This window comes from Plectropomus leopardus, chromosome 19 (genome assembly GCF_026936395.1).
Source record: "Plectropomus leopardus strain MGB_pleo_1.0 chromosome 19, ASM2693639v1, whole genome shotgun sequence".
Lineage (NCBI taxonomy): Eukaryota > Metazoa > Chordata > Actinopteri > Perciformes > Serranidae > Plectropomus > Plectropomus leopardus.
Genome location: NC_142194.1, coordinates 22,340,754 through 22,364,070, shown reverse-complemented (window position 1 = coordinate 22,364,070; position 23,317 = coordinate 22,340,754). Strand labels below are relative to the sequence as shown.

Sequence of the window (23,317 nt, the reverse complement as noted above, 5' to 3'; positions counted from 1 at the left end):
TACATGCTTTGCCTACATTTACTGAGTGTTGTTTTCAAATCCTATTTACGATACAGTTATTAGACTATGGGTGCATCATTGAAAGTTCTGGACAATGTATTAAAGTGACAACAAATGCATGCAGCATCTTTAAAGTCACAGAATACATACAGTTAAATGAAGGAAAGGAAAAGAAATGTTGAGGGTATTGTTATGGTGCAGGCCAGGGATCCTCATCTTGCTCTGACTGCGGGCAACTTTTGCAAAATGACAAGAGGTAGGTAAAAATAGTGTATTGTAGTTGGTGGCCATATCTGGCCTGCAGGCCTCAAGTTGAGTATCACTGGTGTAGCCTATATTTTCGACAAACCCACCCCGACTGTGAGGGAGGAGAGAGAAACAGGGCAGGGAGACACAAAGACTGCGGGGAAATGAGATTCATTACAATTCTCTCTAGAAACGATGCCAGTAATGAACGAGGCAGCGTCAGGACTGATTTGTATCTGTTGAGGGGAGTCGGGGGCCGAGGGCCGAGGCCCTTCAAATTGCTAATCAAAGCTGGCCGTGAAGACTGACAGCTATTCTCACTGGGTGTCTGCACGGAGCTCATTCACTTCTATAAGTCGCTGCGTGTGGAGTTGTAATAGGCCCAAATGAAGCTGGATATTTGCATCTCCTTTGATTCCGTAAAGGTCACTGCTGACAGGGAGGTCCAAGGGGGACTGAGCAGAAACACACAAACACACACACACACACACATACACACACACACACACTGATTGGAGACAGTACTGTTACTCTTTGCTTCCCCTGTCTTGTGTCTAAATCACCCAAACTGGTTTATTTTCTACTCTTTGTGTTTTTCAGTTTCTAAATAGCATCCAATAACGGTGTTTGTGTGCGTCAGGCGATGTTGTGGGTGGTAGTCCTGCTCTATGATTCAGGCCCTCTGGGCTCTGCTGCCCTCTTTGTCTTTGCTTTTCTAATAGGCTGACTGGGCGCAGCCAAACAGTCACATCACTAATCATGACCTAAACAACTCTAATAAATCTGTTGTCCCACTCTGTCACCGTTTCTCATTCAGCACCTTTTTCTGGTCTGCTTTTCAGAGCATGTAGTGATGCCACGTTGGAAAACCAGGCTTCTGTGTCACGTAGCTTGTGCATTACTGGAGAAAAAAATAATTGTGGAAAAAATCAAGACCGGAAATCCTATGGTGCTGCGTCCAGACGCTTTTTGTGTGCATTTAAATCTTTGAAACTTGAGGCTGGTTTGATTTCTTTTGAAAACATGGATAAAAAGGCACTGTGCATCTTGTCCCACAAATTGCAAGAAATTAGAAAAAGCTGACAATAGAAATGACCAGAAAATTCCTTTTTTTTTAAGAGAGAGAGAAAGAAATGTTAAGAAATGTTTTAAAAAATTTTAAAAATTGGGGAAAATGTCTAGAAAACTATATTTAAAATTATTGTTGTTATATTCTAACTTCTTTTATTTATACATTTTTCACTTTCCTTTTTCCCCAGCTTTTTTTCTTTTCTTTTGTTTTTAGGATTTCAGATAATATGATTTTAACTTGTTACTTCCTCCTGTGTTTTTCAGCTTTTTCATTCATGCTTCACACACACACACTGGCTTAATGACCAGCTGTGCGGCTACCAGCTGATAGCTTTCCATCTTTCCATGGTGAGAACCTCAGTACACAAATGTATAAACAAACCTCAGTGTAGCGGCTCAAACACTCAAGCCATTCTACTCTGGAAATAAAGTGATGAGCTCATCCCAGTCTTTGTAAACACGATCCAGTTTACATGAAACAACCTTTACTTCAATACCAGGGTAAATGCACTGAGCGAAAACAATCAATGTCACAGTTGTTTTATGGATCGCATGCAGCTATTCTGCTCGTTGTGCCTGGAATTAACCAACAAGTGAGAGACATATAAGCCAGTCAGAGATCAATGTGGGGCTGGATAACCCTCAGCTTAAAGGTCATTCTGGTCCAATAAATGTCTGATAATAGCATAATAAAAGTATACGCATAATGATATATTATGCTGATGGTGAAGCCAAGTAATTGTATAATAATTAAATAAGTCTATTTCACTTATTGTTGCCTCACTTGGATGTTTGAGCTTCACTGTGCTGAATAATGTTCACACAGAGTTTGACATTAGAAAGCTGTTATCACAATTAACTGCTTAAGGGGGAACGTTTATCTGTGTGTACACCATAAAATCTAAGTTTATGACATGTTCAACGTATAATTTGCAACATTACAACTAGTTCGGAAGTTTATCCAATATGCAGCTTGTATGACTGGCAATCAAAACCTCCATGGCACCTTCACACACTGAGATTTGACTTTTTAGTGTAGTAGGAGTCATCTTGTGTTGACCAGCTAAACTTTTGAAATTAACAATATATGCCTATTAATAGACTGGATTTTTCAATGAAGACTAGGGAATATATGTTATTTTTTAAAAATAATAACAATAATGGGATAATGTAAAATTGTTTTTCCTCCACAGTGAGTGATGTATCCAAAAATGTCCATTTAGGAATTCTCACACAACCTGTGCTGCATCCAGTGGTATGGTCTGCCACTGCCTCGATCAGTAGTTTCTTAGAGTTATTGTGTCACTTTGGTGATTCCGAACTTATGCTTTAAAACACCAAAGTCACATAATAACAAAAAAAATTGCAGATTTAGAGAGCAGTCGACCAGCAGCTAATGTGCTCATCAAAGTTAAATTGCTCTTTTCTCACTGGAATCTGGCTTTGAGAAGAGCATAGATAAGTTTCACTTTCAGCACATTTTTTAATGCTTAAGTTTTAGCAAAAACCCACATTTGCAAAGCACTGAGCATATGACTGAATGAGCAGCAATGGGTCAAAGCATTTTGAGGAGCAAGGAGAAAATAAAAACTAATAACTTAGCTAAAAATACCAATGACGAAGTGTTCAGAAAGGAAGGAAGAAGAATAAAAAGAAAATAAGGAGGGGAGAATGAAGATGAGGAAAAAATAGAAAAGGAGGAAGACGAATAGTAAATTCATGAGAATCAATAAGTAGCACTTTACAGGCCAAAAATCTAATTAATCCATTAAGAAATAACTCATAAATCCTTTAACTATCTTTGAAATTATGTCTTTCTAACCGACACGGCACAATGTCTTAGGAGGCAAAAGCATGTTTAATCTGCACCACCAAGGACTTGAACTCACAGCCTTTAGGTATCAATTGCAAGTTGTTATCAAGTTAAAATTTAGCAGTGACTAGCCAGGCTACAAAATGGCAGAATTCAAAATACTGCTTGGCAAATTGTGTGTCACAGTATCTTAATTCTGAGGGGTTCCTACAGCAACCACCTTTTTCCTTTTGGTGCACAATGACCAAAACAAAAAAGAAAAAATTGCACCTCACGTTCCCTCATGACAGAAGCAGCCAACACATGACCTTATTTGTTCTCTGCTGCTGTTAATGCATGAGGGAACCGACAGCGGCAGAGGGAGAAATTTAAATTATTCTCCAGGCGGACAAAATGGAGCCTGAGCAAACGTTTCCCAACGTCACATTTCATATCAACAAATCAAAGCCCACCACCCCAAGGACTGCTGTGAAGTCAGCAACATTTACTCTGGTCAAAACATGTGGAGCGCTAAATGTCTTTGACTCCAAACATTGTGTCAGTCTGTCAGATTCTCTGCTGCACTGTTGTGTGGGTACGGAGTCAAACGGGTTCAGTCCTGCAGCATCGGAAACATCAGACTCACTCATTAGCTTTGTGCTGTGAACTCGCAACGTGGGCTGTCAGGGTGAACATACACACACATAAACACACATAGACTGTGAACAGATAAGAGAGGAAGGGCTGACAGCTGACGCCTCAGAATCAAGCATTTACTGTATTCCAATGCAAGAGAGATAAGAAAATAAACCTCAGACACACAAACATCCCCATGCTGCAGCATCAACACAGCACTGCAAGTCATACTGTTACATTTCAACAGTGCTGGAGGAGGTACTCAGATGTCAAGAGTATAGGATGTAGAGGAGTACATTCCAGAGACTGTACATAATATTCATAATGATGTTTACATTAGTTTTTAATCACCTAAAACTGAGAGTCGTTGTGTTTTTGTTACCTTAGAATGAGCCGTTCATGTCTACATATGGACTGGGTCCTTTTCAGTTGAGTCTACTATGTTGTTTCTGCAAAGGTCAAACCAATTACTGGCACATTTGCAATTTTGTATTTTCGCATTAGCAAGTAAAGCCAAAACATCTAGATCCACCCCTAGTGACTGGCTGCAGTACAGGTCATAAAGTCTGCCCCCTCCATGCTAGTGATTGGGACATGTGTTGAACTACAAACTTGAAGTACACGTCAATTAATTTTTCCCCAAATTATGAGGGTTTCTCAAACATTCATTTATTTGTCACTGCTGGTAATGATCAAAAAACATCTGCTGCCACATATTGATTTTATATTGTTTAAGCTGGGCCATTTATTAGAGTGCTATTGGAATATACAAAATATTTGGTTATCCATAGCATCACACTCTCAGAGCGCAGAGCATACTGTTGTCACAGATGGAGCAGGAGAACATTATGCACAGTGAAAGTGAAACTTTACCATTCATTCTGCTGCATCTAAAAGTTTGCATTCACTCACAGCAGCTACACCTCTCATCCATCCATGCTCTGATCAGATTGACAGATAAATTCTAAATTAATATATTTATAGAGAGCTCTTTCTGTACCACAATCACGAATCTGCAAAAACCTTTTAATTTAGAAAGAGGGCACACAATGATACAAAGGGACACATGCATTGTAAAGAAAAAAAAGTTTGCTGTTGTTGCCTAAGTACAGTAACTACAAAAATCAAGTTAAAATCCACTGACCAAATAGAGATGGGATGTTGGGATAGTTGGGATAAGAATGTGTTGCATTGGGACCTTGGATAATCAGTCTCAGTTTTTCCCTACTAAAATGCAGCAGTGTGTGTGTTCACACATGAATGCAGGCACACACTGCTGCACAAATATCATGAGAAGATGACAAGACACACACACTGAACCCCCCTCACAAGGTGATTTTAATTTGTAATTACCTTTTCCAGCTCCCTGGAGTATAAACTCTTTATATTAGAATGTGGTCCATTGAGACCTGAACTAATGAGAGCACACACACGCAGACACTCACACACTGCACCCTGAGACAAACACAGACTCCGGCGTGCACTCACGACTGTATAAATGCAGATAAAGCATTGCCTGAATTAACGTATGTAATTGGTATTCATTAAAAGACACTTGCATGAGCAAAAGCTCCATCAAACAGAGTCCATTAAAATATCATTGGTATTATAGTTTTACTGAGCGGTGAAATGAGCCTTCTGTTGTTTGGTTGCACTCAATATATTCGAGGAAACAATACAATTTATTTATATTTAACATATGAGGTCTAAGACACTGGTTTAAGACCATCAATAGCTTCTGGGATTTTACATTTTAACACTGTCTGAGTTCCACTGATGGTCTAAAGAGAGAATGACTACAGGAAACTCGAAATACCGCCTTGTGGTTGTATGCCCCCACGCATCAGTCAAGTTGCACTTACACCTTACATCCATGTCTGCAAAAACATGGATACTAAATCTGCCTTCAGCAACACAGAAGATCTATATAATCAGCACAGTGTTAAGATTAGCGTCACCAATTCTGTGTCTGACCAAAAGTCTCCCCTTCTGCTCCTGAGATATGATGTTGAGTAATGAACAGAAATTTGAATAAATTCCCCAAGGCATTACTGAGACACAAAATTAAGAAGGATGGATGGATGTATATACTTATAAATGGACAGATGGACAGCCCCAACACATTATGCCTTGGGCCACAGCTATTTCTGATGCAGAAGAACACCTCCAGATTTATTTATTTTTTCATCAGGGTTTATATGAAATATGGTTTCAACGAATGCCAGCTGCACGCCACCGAGGCTACATGTGATCCACACTGTGGTCTCATTCGTTTACAGTCATTTTCATCAATCAAATCCTGTCATCTGATAACCTGTGAAAACATGTAAATGTATCACCCAGGACAGTCAGAGTATCACCGCTGAGTACATTAGTCCACGCACACAGGCCCGAATGCAAAGCTCCTGTCATGTTGCGGTTGCATAACATTACGCTCTATAAGCAGAGATCGATGGGCTGATGTTTGTGATCCATCGGCTTCCTGTTTGAAGTCTGTCTGTTTGTCCCAGAGGAGCTTACCTTATAATCGCCTGACCCAAAGCCCTTCACCCTGTCAGACCCGCTGAGAGATACATCTGTCAGGAGACACGGAGGCAACTCTGTGAGTGTGTGTGTACAGTATGTTACATGCTCTTAACAAATAGAGAGCAAAACGAGAGAGGAGACAACATCTAAAGGCGCTAATAATTGCTAATTTAATTGTTTTTAAGAATTAAAGCCATAATCTTTTTCTCGAAGGATCTGTATGTGACATTTTGAGCTCATTAGAGGGTCTTTAAATTGTTAATGAAAAAACTTGAATGAATTTTTTTAATTCACCAAAGTCAGTCAGTTCACGATGCTGCATGATGCTGCCTAACTCTCTGCATAACCTGTGATCTTCATGCTGTGTTCATATGTGCACACACACATACACACACATACACATACACACCAAGACTCTGCCATGTTAGTCATCTGTAAATATCGCAATGCAACATCACTCATGCAGTGAAAAAGAAATGCCAGGAACAACCACTGTTTGAGACAGTCACAGAGGGGCTCTCTCACACAAGCACGCACGTATACACACACACACACTGCAGTTTTACCTGTGGCTGAAACAGAACAATGGAGGCACTCTGTTTCTTTGATGCACTGACTGATGTGATGCAGCTGGGCACTGCTCCATGGCTGTGCCCAAGTCTTTTCTCACAGTAATAAAGAGTTCATTAACAATGTAACGATTAACAAGCTAACAGATAATGTTGTCTTTTCGAGCTGTAATCCATGTCTGGCACTCTTTAGTCATTTGTATTTTCCAAATTATTAGTTAGCCAACAAGCTGAAATGATCACAAGCACAAAATCAATCAAATCCATCAGGGATGAATTAATCCATTATCATTCAAAACCATTATACTTAAGTTTAGGACAAGTCATGTGTTTGTCTGTGTGTATGTGCGTGTGTGTGTGTGTGTGTGTGTGTGTGTGTGTGTGTGTGTGTTCATTAATTATATTACTTATAATGAGTACCTTCTTCCCTAATCTCTATAAATAGGTATCTGCGTAGTAATGCAGAATAGGCAGCAGATGGATGGGCATGAGTAATCCAGTACTCATTTGAACTTTAGTTAACTTTAAGGAGAAAAAGCTCTTTTTCCCGGTTTAGAAATGTGTAAAATACCTGGATCTACTGGCCCATAGAGCATGCTTGGTAGAGATTAACGGCAGCCGAATGCTGCCGAGCGTGGCCGAGTTAACCTGGGCCTAATCGCTCCCGCCAGCGGAGCAACCGACCTCCGGATAAGCGCTTCGCTAGTTTGAATGCCGGTCTAAAACATGTAATCTTGTGGCTCTTTTAGACTTTACAAATGTTATCGAACCGGACGGTTTACATCCAGACAGGGATAGAAGATGTTTCGAGGGGGTTTTGATGCTCACAAAAAAATATTTACTGATTTACAGACGCCTCTTTCACCATGTTAGCAAATGGGGAAAAGTCTCTCTGGTCCAGTGTGCATCATGTGAGCGAATTAAACAGTATAATTCCACTTTTGTCCACTATGTAAACTTTGCATCAATGCATGGCACACTTCCTAGGGGGTTGATTACTTTGACGCCACTACATTTGATAACAATAAAGTATTAACCAATCAATACTGGCATGACTTGAATCATGCCACTAGCATGGTAAAATTTAAAAAACACCTGGAAGTGTCAGATTGTTGTCAGTAATAGCCAAATAATAATAAGAGAAAAAATTGATTTTCTAGGAAGAATGACTCCAGAGCCTTAAGCATAATTTTCACTTCAAATTAAATTTGTGGAAAAATAGGATTTTCTGAGCATATTGCATGAGGTACTTTATTATTGTTTTTTTTTTCTTTTTGTAATGTAGCCCTGCGGTGTAAGTTTATCTACTGATTGTAAAAGTTTAAAGGTCATCCCGCCTCCTCCCTTTTATTTCTCAGGATCCCCTGAGAGGAGCAGCATCAAAGCCTCGCCTGGATCAACTCATTAAGGGGCTTCCCTCTGATCACAGCCCTGCACGACTCTCCAGCTCCAAGTGGAGTACTCACGCTCTCATGCACACACACTGAAAACATCATCACACACACATACTGTACGACCCAGCGTTCAACGGTGCCAATTTAGAATCTGCACATTTAAGTAAGAGACGTCCAGAAAATGCTTTTTAATAGAAGCAAGATGTGATCCTCTCTCTGCCTGCTGTATCTCATGTCTGAATTTATGAGACATAAAGGTATGTAAATGTAGTCATCTGCATCTCCTCTACAGAAGAAACACTTGCAAGACAAACCAGAATGAGTCAGAGTCTGGGAAAGTTTTAAATTGCTTTGAGCTTAATTGTTTGTTTTCTCAAACTGATATACTTTATGTATCATCGATCTGTACAACTGCACTTGAGATTTAAATGTAGATCCTAAAAAATGCACTCTTGAACTTGGAAACAGTAAGATGATATTAAAAAGATTTAATTAAAGGTCTACTGGAGTAAGTAAGTAAGTAAACTTGCTGAGGAAGATAACCTTTGTGCCAATTTCAACTTCTATTAGTAATTAACCACAACTTCCAGAATGCCTTTGGTCACTGATATTTATAGAGATGGTGTTTTTTCTGGAGGCCAGTGCAAAAGTTAACTTCGCCCTGGTTCCTTCTCCAAAAAGCCTATGGGATTTTTCCATTGGATTTTGGATTATTGTAGAAAATAAGCTCTGTGGCAAACAAACATTTATGATACTTACAAGTTTTGTTCAGCAAAATATTCTTCACAAATGAAGACCACTAAAAGGATTTTTGAAGCCTAAATGCCATCACCAACAGTAATGAACTACACTACATTTGTGTCGCCACCACTTTAAGGCTGTAAAGCTACGTTGAGCACAGTTCTGCATGATGATGTTCTGTAGTCTCACTAAGCCCATCTTTTTTAAGACACAGAAAAGCTTCAAAGTTTAAACATTTCAAATACTGTCAACCCAACTGTCATTCTAACCAAATTTTACACCCAACAAGAGTCCCACAGCTTTCTGATGTAATGTTGATGTCCACAGCCTGCTGGGTACAGTTATAATGATAAGAACGGTATTGATAAGCTTAGTAAGAGCAAGAGAAGGAGAGTCTCTGGATGCAGAACTTGCTAAGTTGCATCTGATCACTCAAAATAAAAGTAGCGTGTTGGAAGCCGCATTGCCGTCGCTTCTTTCCGCTTGATTGGTGAAGTCTGGGCTCCAGAAAGAAGCACTTTGATTTTTAGAGGCTGACATCAACACCTGACATCTACTGATGATGTTTTAGATCACTGAAACTTCAAATTTTATATCTGCTGGAAATACTTGTGATGTCACATTGACTCTGCTTGTCCACGAATGATAATCAACAAAGAGGACAGTGAAATACAATGCAAAAAACGCCACTGATGTGAACACGTATTTTAGGATCAAGATTTCCTTATATGTGGAAGCACACAAAGCCACAGAATGAATATTCATCAACACTGTGAAGTCATCAAATGAAATATTCAACACATTCGGGATATTCAAAGTGTCTCCTAATGAAGGGGGCAACATAGCTCGAGTAAATCAGGGACCTGCAGGCACTCTGAATCTAGTTCAAGATGAACATTAATTCAACAGGATTATTTAGAATTCATGTGGTGACAACAGCCGCTCTGCGTTTAACACACACACACCATCATCGTCATATTCCTGCTTCTATTAAATGCTACACAAAAACACACCTAGAGCTCTCATTTAGACACCTTGACCCCTATTTCCGTCAAGGTGCGAAGCTGCTGAAAACAGAAATGCAACAGCAATAATTTCATTGGAAGCAACGTATCTTTCTTCGCTCAACATTTTAAAAAGTAAGAAAGCAATTTGTGTGTGTAAACTATGAATGTTTCCAGAGCTATTGTTCACGTCCACAAAACATACAGTGAATGAAAAGAAGTCAGAGCATCTGCACAGTCATGCAAATCGTAGACGCTCAATTTATGTCTTTTTTTTTTTTGGTCACAAAGAGCTGCAGCAGAGCAGGAGACGAGCCGCACGCACACAACAAATGTCTTTCATAAACGGAGGTGGGGTCATAAATTATCTATACGCACACCTGATGTGAAGACAAAACACACACACCTCACACACTCAAGAATACAGCATTAGGTAAAAATATGCACACTCCCAAAGACAGTTCTACTTCAGACAGGTAATGCAATTATCCATACATAGCACTAAATAAGTAAGTTTTCAAAAAACACGAAAAAAAAAAAACAGGCAATGAGCAACCTAGTAAGAAATGCTACATAACTGGCAAGACATTTGTAAAAAAGTTTTCTTTAAAAGAGATGGGGAAAAAAAGAAAATGTAGGGGGAAAATTCAATTTATAATCATCACAATTAACATTCAAAATTATGTTACAGAAACAGTATAACTTTTAGGTATTGTTTTCAAGTCTTGATTTCCAAGAGGTTATTTTGCCCCTTTTCTTTTTCATTTTTGTTTGTTTCTTTTGTTTTTTGTTTTTTGTTTTTTTGTGGTTTTTCTTTACTAATCTTCTGGTAATTTTCTGTCTTGCTAATTTTTGGGTAATTTATTCTTTTGTTGCTCATTCCCTTCTTTCAATGTTTTGTAAGAGGTAAAGCCAATTTGTTCAGGTTTCAAAGGTTTAAAAGACACAAGTGTTTATAATGCAGGAAGGGTCTAAAGAAAGACACAATCTTGTTGCATTCTGGGAAATGTAGGCTTCAGTAGCCCTTTTTACACAGATATTGCAGTATAGAGCCACTATGAAGTCATTTCTTTACACCCCCTTTGCAAAGCCAAATGATGGTGGCATTATGTCACTCCAGTGTGTGATTTTAGACAGCATGCCAGCATCGCAGAACCAAAAGACACATGACACAATGTCAGCCTCTAGAGTGACATATGTGTTGGCAGCACTTTGTAAACAACAAAAATGGCATAATATGGCAATAATGATGATTTACAACTGCTAATTACCGCTTTTTAAATCTTCCGCAGTGGGCCGCACATATAACACCACAACAAAACATGACAGCCATTGTGGCTTAAAGGTAAGAAAACTCTCTTCCCCCATTCTGCAATTGTACCTTTTATAAAGAATGGCGAGGCAGAATAACAGAACAATATTACCACCTTGAACAGGCAGTTTAAAAGGAGCTCATTAGAGAAGCATTCAGTAAATCATTTAAGAAAAATAGATGTTACCAATCATTTTGAGATATTAAAATGCAAAAAATCATTTAATACTTTTCCATGTCTGAGCATTTTAAAGACTTTTGAAAGAATTATTTAAAACACTTCCATACCAATTAAGGTCTTATTTACTTTTAGATTAATTCAATTCCTGTTAAGACTTTGAAGCATCTGCAGGAACCCTGATGAATTACATTCATTGTCAACCCGGAAGGTCATTACAACATCAGAGAGATGTATCTCATCAGTACACGCACTGATCATAGCAAGACCTTCATATTCCATACTTGCATGTAAACTGTGACCTCGACCTCTTGCAGTGAACGTGAGTAGCTGTCTGATAAATTCAGAAGGTGTCTATACCTTGTACCTACGCATTCACATACACCGTAAAATCTGACAAGTTGATTTTACTCCTTTTTTTTTTTTTTAATCTGGGAAACCAATTGCCTTGAAAAATGTAAGTAAATACAACTATTTATTTTAACTTCTGTTTGCTTTAAAGTTTACTTTAAATTTTGGTATATTTAATTGATTTTGTGAAGTTGTTGCAACTTGAAAATGGCAAGTTTAATTAAATTAAAGTTTTAGCAACTTAAGTAAACCAAGTCAGTCAGTCATTTTCTGTAACCGCTTGTCCTCGTAAGGGTCGCGGGGGGGCTGGAGCCAATCCCAGCTGTCATCGGGCGGAAGGCGGGGTACACCCTGGACAGTTCGCCAGACTATCGCAGGGCCGACACATATAGACGAACAACCATACACACTCACAACCACACCTAAGGGCAATTTAGAGTCATCAATTAACCTGAGCTGCATGTCTTTGGACCGTGGGAGGAAGCCGGAGACCCCGGAGAGAACCCACGCAGACACGAGGAGAACATGCAAACTCCACACAGAAGGGCCCCCGCCTGGACCGAACCCCGTTCCAACTGGGATTCGAACCAGGGACCCTCTTGCTGTGAGGCAACAGTGCCAACCACAAAGCCACCGTGCCGCCCAGTAAACCAAGTTTATCAAGCAATTTATCTGTATTCTGCTTACTGCAAACTAGTTAGTCATATTTTATTTCATCTTAAACTTGTTAAGAAACCAGAAGATCCCCTGACTTTATCATTGGAGAAATCCTTCTTTCAAGTTAACTCTAACTGATACTTTGAAAGAACAGCTAAACTTTGACGAAACTTAAAAATGAGATATAAAGTAACTAGTAATATAGTAAGATTAACAGTTATATTTACTTCATTTTTCAAGGCAATCGGTTTCTAAGATTATTTTAAGTAAGATCAACTTGTCAAATTTTAAAGTGTCGAAAGTTATTGGTGGAACTGCAAGAAATGCATTTATTTATTAGGGTTTTTAAATGATTATACGGCTACTGAGATTCTGATTGGCGGACAGAGTGTACAATATATTCAGATAATCACACAGCACACAATGAAATGTTTATTTTAAGGATGATGGAAATTTGCCAATGCGCAAAGGACCTAAATAACTCATTGTCGCTGCCTTCAGCTGGAAACAGCTTCCTGTTTTAATAACGGTCCAATCAATACTCAGCGCTCACTCTTACATAACACACATCTGTGTGGTTTAGCTGTATGTACTGAGTTTCACATCATAAAGAGTCTTATCAGCAGAAAGTGGTGAAAATAAATACATGAGATCTTTCATGTCATGTGCACTTCCTTTTATCACCCCTCATTCCTCCCTTCTTTCTGATCATCTCTCCATTCACTCCTCCACCCTGTACCTGTCGCCCTACATCCTCATCCCCAAACTCTCTCCCTCCCTCCCACTTCTCCCTCTCCGTCTCTCCTCTCCTCATCTTTGGTCCTCAGCCAGTCTTCCACTTCTCCCTCCCCCACCTCCTCCCTTTCTTTCCTCCCTTTCTCTCTCTTCTCGTTGGGCCTCCTCCCCACTGCCCTACATTTACTCTCTTCTTTTCATTCTCTCCATTACACTTTCCCTCGCCCCGTCTCTTTCTCTCTCTCTCTCTTTCTCTCTCTCTCTCTTTCTCGCTCTCTCTCTTTCCCTCTCACTGATATCCAGCACGCAAACGAGTGAAAATCAGAGGAAAGTGGAGGAAGCATTGAGTTTGCTCCGGAATGACAAGACATAAAGGAGGGGATTTCGGGAGAGGCGATTAGCGGGAAGCAAAACAAAAAGCGCCTTGTCAATCTGGCTTATAATTCCATTAAAAATTGTACATGTGGTCGTTTACTTTGAGAAAAGCTCTTATAATTGGCCTCGGCAGTGGCATCTGTTTGTGTGTGTTTGGGAAAATACAGTTTGTGCATAAATGAGCAGGTGTTTATCTGCACTTTATTCCATATGCATGTGATTTCTGACTGTGTGTGCATGTGCGTTCATGTGTGTGTGTGTCTGTGTGTGTGTGAGTGTGTGTGTGTGTGTGTGTGTGCTGCAGTTCTGCAGTTCTGAGCATTGTGTGCCAGTCTCCTGGTTTTGGCATCTCCTGCGAAGGTTGGGATTTAAACAAAAGAAGAGCCGAAGCTGGAGTTGGACCCTGCTGGCTCCTGAATCTTTCTGATGCAAACGCACGTACACACACACACACACATTCGACACTCTACAAACAAGTGTGTTATCTATGCCCAAGGCGTGAGGGGAGGGCGGGAATAACACGTGAAGAGATGGGAGAAGAAAGGATGGAAAAGTGGGAGATGAGGGATTGGGAAATAGGGGGAGAAGGGGTTTATGTGTGCATGCGTGTTTGTGTGTGTGTGTGTGTGTGTGTAGGGGTGGGGGGGTGCAGAAAGCAGACGGGTATGGGGAGTGCAATAAGTCCATGATGAGCAGGAGTGACCGCAGCAGATGTTGACTGTCCTCCGTCTGCCATACAAACACATTCAACGTACAGTAGTTTACTCTCTCACACACACATACACACACAGACACACTCACACACAGAGTGTTGGAAACAGAGAAAGCGACCAAAAAGATGAGAAAAAAGATTTTTAAAAAATGACACTAATCACTCAGTTACAGACTACATTTCAGCTTCTCCCCTCCTCTTTTTATTTTTCTCCCCCCTCATCTCCTCCCTCCCCTCTCCTCCCAGGCTTTTTCCCTCTGGGAATGATGGGAGATGCAGCTGGATATAACCCCCCCCCCTCTACATACACACATTCATGCACACACACTCTCCCCCTCTCTCTCCTCTCTCTCTGCCTATCTGGCACTGACGAGAGGTAAACAGAGGAGGAGATCTCATTTGGTTCCTGAACTGTTGCAGCGTTCGGTGCATCCACACACATACTCTCTCTCTCATTCAATTTCTCACATACACACACATATATGCACACATACACACACACACACACACACACACACACACAGTAACACAGGGGTCTTGGAACCAGAAGATCCTGGACTAATCTGGACTCACAGCTGCCAGCACAGACTGAGTAGCACTTAAAGAAGAAGAAGAAAAAGAAGAAGATACGGGAGGATAAAAGAGGATAAGAGGAGTGTGTCGTTTTGTGTTTTGTCGAATCCCCCGGATCGAGCCCCCAGCTGACAATGGAGAACACATGAGGAAAAGAGAGCGAGAGAGACAGATCTGCGGGGACACTCGGGGGAAAAATGCTAGTAAAGTTTGTGGATATTTCTAAAGGGGATTTCTGAGCCCTTGAACTTTGGGGGAGAATCGCAGAGGACGGTTGGCTGTGTGGAGACTGTAAAGAGTGAAAGGTGAGAGCGTTTGTGGTTTTCTACAAGAAATTCATGAGTTTTGATGCTTTTTGATTTATGGCAAAATGGGAAAAATGGGACTGTAATCTTTCATTTTGATGGTAAGAGCATGTTGAGCTATTTTAAAGCTTACTTTTTTGTTTTTAATGTATCGAATGTCTCGCTTAGAAAGCAAATAATCTACTTCATCATTCTTCAACTGATTCTGGACATTTCATTTGTTGTGAGTGGCTCTTTTCAGCCTAAAAAAGTTGGGTAATGATGATGTCTCCCTGTATTGTATCAGTCTCCGATAGTTATTCTGAGTGACCTGTTTAAAGTGTCCTCTACCCTCTTTTCATTATTGATTCCATAAGCTAATAAGATCAATAGATGCGTCATGTGTTTAATCACTTTGGCTGAAATCAGTTCTCCCTGTGTTTTTACTGGAACAAATCAGTTGTTTATGATAATAAGTGCATCTCCAAAACTCGACTTATGAATAACTTTATATAATATAATATAATGAAATAACTTTGATTTTGTATAAAATAATTTGAATCAGTAAACTAGATTCATCATTGTGTTTCTATTTTTCTTTCTTCCTTTCTTTCTTTACGCGTCTCCAAACGTTCCTGTCCAAAGCCTGCAAGTGGGACGTTGGACAGAAGGGCTCTCCCAACAGAATGGCCGCCACAAAACCTTTCTCCTGCCATCTTCTCCTCCTCCTCTCCTTCCTTACAACTCAAACCGCCCTCACCCAGGACCCATCTGTCACCACGGTCACGGTACCTGAAGGTGACGCTTTCATCGCCCCCACCACCCTGGCCAACCAAACGGCTTCCAGCGCCGTGGAGCCCACTCAGAACTCTCCTATAGAGACAGGGCTGTCCACCCCCACCAGTGGCGGAGATGGCGACGATGAGGACGTCCCTCCCGCCGGCGGAACACGCTGCCAGGGTTACTACGACGTGATGGGGCAATGGGACCCACCATTCAACTGCAACGCCGGCGTCTTTCTGTACTGCTGCGGTACCTGCTTCTACCGCTTCTGCTGCCAGTTCCGCCAGCAGCGGCTGGACCAGAGCATCTGCTCCAATTACGACACGCCCATCTGGGCCAACACCGGCAAGCCCGTGGCCACGATCACCGAGGGCCAGGAAGACCAGGACCGGGACCGCACACACCTCATCGTCTACATCATCTGTGGCGTGGTGGCCATCATGGTGCTGGTAGGCATCTTCACCAAACTGGGTCTGGAGAAGAGCCGCGGAGGAAGTGGAGGAGGAGGGGGAGGAGCGGGGGCGGGGCACGCTGACCTCAATTCCAGGTGAGGAGGGTGTGTGTATGTGTGTGTGTGGAGTGTATCAAAGAAAATGGATTTTCATTGTTTATATGTATACCTACAAAACATAATGGACCTAAATTCATATTGAGCCCACATAATTAGAAAGACTGAGATCACATGACTAAGTCCACGTACAGAGGCAAGCTTGGGTGGTGGATCAAACAACATAGGACTGTCCCCCAATACGCTAGTGTTTGTGTCCTGTGTGAAACTAAGAGAACTTTGAGTTGTTTTAAGCTACATCGCCACCATGGTTGTTTTTGTTCTTCCTCAACCCAACTTAAGTAATTTTACTTGTTTAAACCTAACCAGAGTAATACATACTAACTGTACATTAAGAGCATGAGATGATGACGCCCAAACATGATTCTTTTCCTAAACCTACCCTGCATAACTTCACTTGCCCTTACCCTAACCTAACTTTACCTGCTGAATCCTAATGTGTAACATAATGATGCCCAACCATGATTTGTTTCCTAAACATAACCCACAAAACTTTGATTTCCTTAAAATCACCTAAGTAACTTTACATTACGTACATAAAAAGACAACACCCAACCATGTTTTTTTCCCCCAAACTTAACCTGTGTGATTTTACATTAAATGAGTAACTTTATGTTAAGCACGTAACTTGACAACACCCAACAGTGGTTCTTTCCCTAAATCAAACCTATTCACTTCTATGTTTAGTGTGTAACATTAACATTAAGTACGTAACATAATGAAGCTCAAGAATGATTCTTTTTCTAAATATAACGTACATAACTTTACTTTCTTCAACCTAACCCACGCAACTTTGAGTACCTAACTGTATGTTAAGTATGCTACTTTGTGAAACCCAACAATGATTTCTTTCTAAATCTGATCTACATTACTTTACTTTTTGTAAACCTAACCCACATAACTTTACGTCAAACAGGTGACTTTATGTGTTAAGTATGTAACATTAAAACGCCCAACCATTTTTCTTTTCCTGACATTAACTTGTGTCTTTACATTGCTAAACCTAACTGATTTAACTTTACTCACCTCAACCTAACCTACATAACTTTATGTTAAATATCTAATTTTACATTAAGTCATAAACTACATAATTACATTCATGTAATTTTACAATACATTAACTTTACTTTAAGTATATAATATGTCACCACCCAACCATAATTCCTTTCTTAAATATAACTGATGTAAATTTACTTGCCTAAACCTAACCTACGTCACTTTAGGTTAAGTAAGTAACTTTAAGTTAAGTGTGTTATTTTACATTATAATTCATATATATATATCATATAATTCAACATGATGATAGCCAACCATGATTCCTTGCCTAAACCTAACCAACACAACATTGCAATAAGTCTGTAACATGGCGACACTATTCTGGGGCGCTATTTAGTTAGATATCATACAAACTGTTGTATGAGGATATGTTGGTGTGTGTGCATGTTCATGTCTCGTGTTTGAGAATGCATGTATGCATGTGTGTGTGTGTGTGTGTGTGTGTGCGCATGTATTTGCAGGCACGTTGGAAAGTTGAAAATTCTGACTTAATTCCAGCAGAAAAGAGACCGAAAAAATTGCAATACAGCATAGAAAGATTTTAACATGCAGATTTATGGTAACACACAACCTACCGGCGTGGAATTTACACCTTCCAACTTTCTATCTGTAGGCCTACTAACATGTGTGCATGTGTGTGTGTTTGCTTGCACATGTACAAATCAGCCTTTTTTTAACACCACAACTCATCCCAACCTGTTTGGAGCAGAAGCTTCATTATGCAGATCTAACTAGAATGTTTGTTGGATTTAATATCAACCTGACATTCAAATTGTAGAAAGAAGGAACAAAGTAGAGTAAAAGAGAAAGGATACTGAGTTCTGACTTTAAAGAAAAAGTTGGCAAAATCTTGTTGATCTTAACATATTTTAAGATAAGTGTGTAAGCGCATTTATGAGCCATGTAATTCTCATATACCCCTACATATTTCACACCCTTATTTTGCTTTTGCTCATCATTTTTTAAATGTTTCTAATTTTGCATTTGTCTTTTTTATTTTCTTTGTGCCTTTCTGTCTTTCTCTCTCCTTTTTTCCATTTCTTTTTCATATGCTTGTATTTATTTCACCCCTTGTGTACCATTTGCTTTGCTTGTAAGCATCACTTATATTTGAAATAAACGGAAAAAAATGAAAAAAGAAAAATCGACTAGTCTTTGCTGCAGTAGGTGTTAAAGCACTCTTGAAGAACGTCTTTGTGATTCACTGCAAGAATTTTGCCTCACGGGTGCAAGATTTTCCAATGAGCACAGGTCACTTCTTACACTTTTGGACTGAAAAACAAATAATTAACGGGCTGATCTGTCATTAAAACAGATTATTTCCCACATTAATGAACACGCAACCTTGTGTAGAGAAGACATTTAGCATTTTCAATTTGGTATTTCTGTTTGCAAGCATGCACACACACACGTAAACACACGCGCGGGCTAAATACTTGGTCTAGGGTTCAATCTGTTCGCTTTAGGAAATCATTACCGTAAACTGCGCACAGCATGGGCTCAGATTTCCCCCGCTTTCATCCCAAACTATCTAACCCTCGCTGATGCCTCTCCTCATTCTCTTCTCTATCTGGAGTTTCTTATCTAGCCAAGCTTCTGATTTCTGATCTTATTTTCTTCCACGGAATCTCCATTTCATCCCGCGTTTCTTTGTCACAAATTTGTATTACTCAAAGGCACTCCTCTTCACTGGCCTTCCTCATCATCTCCTCCTTCCCTCATCCTCTAGCTCTTGCAGTCTTTCTTTTTCTTTTCATCTCTTTTCTGTCTCCTCTGGGGCCCAAAGAGCTGAGGCAGGGGCCACTTTCAAACACTCTCATTCAAGTACTCCCTCCTCCATCCTGTCACTGTCACACCTTCCTCTAGTCTACGCCCTCTACTTTCACTAAATTTTTTAGTGCTTTCTTTCTGCATTTTAATTGAGAAAGTGGACACACACACACACACACACACACACACACACACACACACACACACACACACACACACACACACACACACACACACACACACACACACACACAGCCACACTCTCCCTACCAAGCCTCCATCGACCAGCAGCCCTGCTCACGCGTCTCCCATTAACCTGAGCCGCAGAACTCATTCAGCGGATAACACACAGCCAGGATTAAAATTTCCTGCAGGGTAGCACCTCACTGAAATAGAAACACTCCGGCTGCATAAACACCCTCCTCCCTCCGAGAGCCCATCTCAACAGATTACCGCTCCTCCTCACGATTAAACAAATTTCTCCAAGATTATAGCTTTACCGTTTCTGGACTGCTTCTGCTTGCATGCTCGTTTAGTTATTAGCCCGCTGACATAAATCCCTGGTCCTAAAGTGTACGTGAAACTAAGATCTCATGTAACTGCACGCACTTCATGAGGTGAAATGCATGAAAATGTACACACGCCCACCCACTTCAGAGTTGGAAGCACAAAAGGAAACTTCTGCACTCCGTCATGCACCTGCTCTTTCTGGGATTTCTCTTTCTTGTTCTCTTCGTCTTTGGCAAGCAGAGGACGATTAACACCCTGAAATCCCACCAGTTCTCCCGAATCAGCTTTGAAAGTCAAAATCTAAAGTGATCCTCCTCTCAGATTACCCTTCTCTCTCTCTCTCTCTCTCTCTCTCTCTCTCTCTCACACACACACACACACACACACACACACACACACACACACACACACACACACACACACACACACACACACAACTTTGGAATCATGAACCCAACCAAACCAGGTTCAGTGTGTTTGCATGCTGCACTAATTGACAGCCAACAAAAAGGGAACGGAGAGCGTCGCCTTGGGTCACACGTGTCACGTCTAATGAAAAGCCTCAACCGGAGAGGGGCTGGCTTTACACCCAGAGAGTAAACAAACACCGATGACCTTCATGATTTACACACACACACACACACATGCACTGATTTATAGTTCAATTAACAACAAGAATGATAGTGGTGGCATTTAGGTTGCCTGAGCACGGTTCAAATCACCACAGTGAGGGGTCGGGATAGCCAGGAGGGGAGATGCAATACAATGTCCACGAGTGTGAGAGGCCGAGGACCAACATGGTAGCAGCAGAGGTCACATGGTTCAAACAGAGTGTGTGTGTGTGTGTGTGTGTGTGTGTGTGTGTGTGTGTGTGTGTGTGTGTGTGTGTGTGTGTGTGTGTGTGTGTGTGTGTGTGTGTGCGCGCGTGCACAAATGTGGGTGAGTGGGTGCATTCATGCAAGAGTGTGTGTTCATGTATGTGTCCCAGCACTCCAGATGCTGTCGACAGGAAAAAACAACAACTTATCTCTATATCTCCAATATGATATTTCCAATAAATTACTGTCTACTATTTGCAATACTTTCACAGTAAGTACTATATCCTGGGAAATCCTGGGAAAAAAACAATATAACTGAATGTAACTGTAATATTTCACAACAAATTACTGGAAAAATGATACAGTGATATAGATACAAAGGATACAAAGATGCTGTGATTTTTTTCAAGGCTTTACAGGATGTAAAGCCTAAATTAATTACGCTGTGTATTTTTTGTAAATTATTAAAAAAATACACAGTGATCCAGATGCAAAGATGATGGTATCTGCATCACTGTATCATTTTTAAAGTAATTTATTGTGAAATGTTACAGTTACATCCTGGAAAATCCTGGATATAATTAACAGCATAGACAATATAAGAACCATTAAACAAATCAAGTATTATTTCCAAAATTATTTCTTATAGTATAAAAACAATCATCTAAACAATATTCACACAGATTCACTATATGTTTGACTGTGTTTGACAGTAGCTCCAGTGTGTTTGTGTGTTTGTACAGCAGTGGGCTTTTTAGCCATTATGTTATGTAATGAAGGACAGTGTCACTTAAAGGGTTTGACTGTGCTGCCCTGATTGAAGGCAGACAGATAAGCAATACTCAATACACACAAACATATGGGCCGCAACCGCACGCAACAAATGGGATCACTTTTCCATTTCACCCTCGCTCTTTCTCTTGGACACACACATTATTACGACGGTAAAATACAGTGTCATGGTTAATCTTTCAAGGGCATTTCCGGCCTGTTGATGCATGGCGGTAGTTACCAGTTTGGTAGTGGGGGGGACCGTTTTCAATGTAGTTTTCTATGACTGAGTGCCATTTAAGGGAGGGGGTGTATGAAAGATGGCTGCACAGGAGAAGCCACCCACTATGACTTTTTTATGACATTTTTTAAGATTTTTTAAACCATACATAACAATCATATTATATTGTGTATTTATGATTATCATCACATTTGCCATTGGTTATTTGGGACAGTGGTGGGAGATTGTCTTTTGTAGCATAGCAACAACCCCAGGCAGTTTGAAAGGCCCTGTTGAAACTGAAGGAATTATAATTAATATTTAGGCAAATGGATGACATTTTTTTAGGGGCCAAAGGTGCTCAAAAGCTCAACAAATTTTGCACATGCATTAGGACTAGTAAAAATTTATATGGTATTGATATATTTGATATTTTAATGGTCTCGGGTTCAGAGGTCAAAGAATGGCTCAATAGCCCCACCTACAAAATTTTAACAAATTAGCCCCCACGGTACATTTCACCTAGATGTACGAAAAGTGGGAGGCACATGCAACATACCAAAACATACAAAAAAGTATTTTGGGGCAATATGTTAACGCCACAAAAGTCAGCCATTTTGAATTTTGGACATTTACAGTGGTCATATTTTAATGAACCCCTTCTAGCAGTTTAATCCAGTTGACCTTAAATTTGGTCTGTACCATCTTAATACTTTTGACATGAAAGGTTATTAAAAGCTTTGTAGTTTTAATCAATTTAGACATTTTCAGCATTGTTCAATATTTGGAGGGGGGTGTCCCTGAAATATATATTATTATTACGGCCTAGTGTTGATATGAATTTTTGTCAACATTTGAGAGGACTCTGGTGCAGTTTTATTGAACTGTAAAAATATATTTTTGCACTGCATATACCATGGATTAAACGGAACAACATTCACACTTACTACCCCTTCAGGCTTTGTATTCAAACAGTGTGTTTATTTCACTTTCTAACTAACTGCTTTATTAGTGGTTAATAAATGCCTTTTAAGTAAGTGATAAGCATTAATAAGAAGAGCATTTGGTCGAAGGAAATCCCTTCGGCTGGTCTGCATCTTCATCCAGTGTAACTTGCTGTGTCTCTCTGACTGCTCTTAATCTCTCTTGATGGCTTATTAGAAAGTGAGAAACTCATGACACTTTCTAATGACTCACATTCAGAACTGCAGACTCGATGTCTTGTTAGAAAGCGATTAAGTCGTTGATAAGGAGTTCAAGAGATTCTCCGTTTGGAATGAGACATCAGATCTGCAGTTAAAGAAGTTGGCCACACATTATATAATAATAATAATAGGGATTCATGTTAATAACTTCTTAATAACTGCATTTTGTCAGAATGGTCTGAACAATTATTGTATGATAAGTTAAAGGGCCTGTCAAAAATGACAACAAAGCAAGTTAAAATAATGGGCAGCAACCAGGATGGGATTTTTTTTTTTATAACTTAGCAATTATCAGTGGATTATTATTGATCATTCATTTGCCATTATATTAGCTCTGTCCCAACCAGGACAGTTGGGACAGAGCTGTTGTTCTGGGCTAAAATAATAAAAAAAATTAAACAGCATATATTTACTATGTAACTTGTTCACACATTTCTTTAAGAAAACTGGAAGTATCTGT

The 23,317-nt window shown here is 40.0% G+C and overlaps 1 protein-coding gene across 1 annotated transcript in view; it reads left to right on the top strand.

The window, feature by feature from the left end:
- The first annotated feature begins 14,640 nt into the window (after positions 1 to 14,640).
- The window catches only part of shisa8b (shisa family member 8b), a 44,110-nt gene continuing 35,433 nt past the window's right edge, over positions 14,641 to 23,317 (top strand). Inside the window, exons 1-2 of the mRNA XM_042508651.2 lie at positions 14,641 to 15,177; positions 15,802 to 16,486. Of these exons, the coding sequence (XP_042364585.1) occupies positions 15,843 to 16,486 (644 nt within the window). The 5' untranslated portion in view covers positions 14,641 to 15,177; positions 15,802 to 15,842. The remainder of the gene's footprint in view (positions 15,178 to 15,801; positions 16,487 to 23,317) is intronic.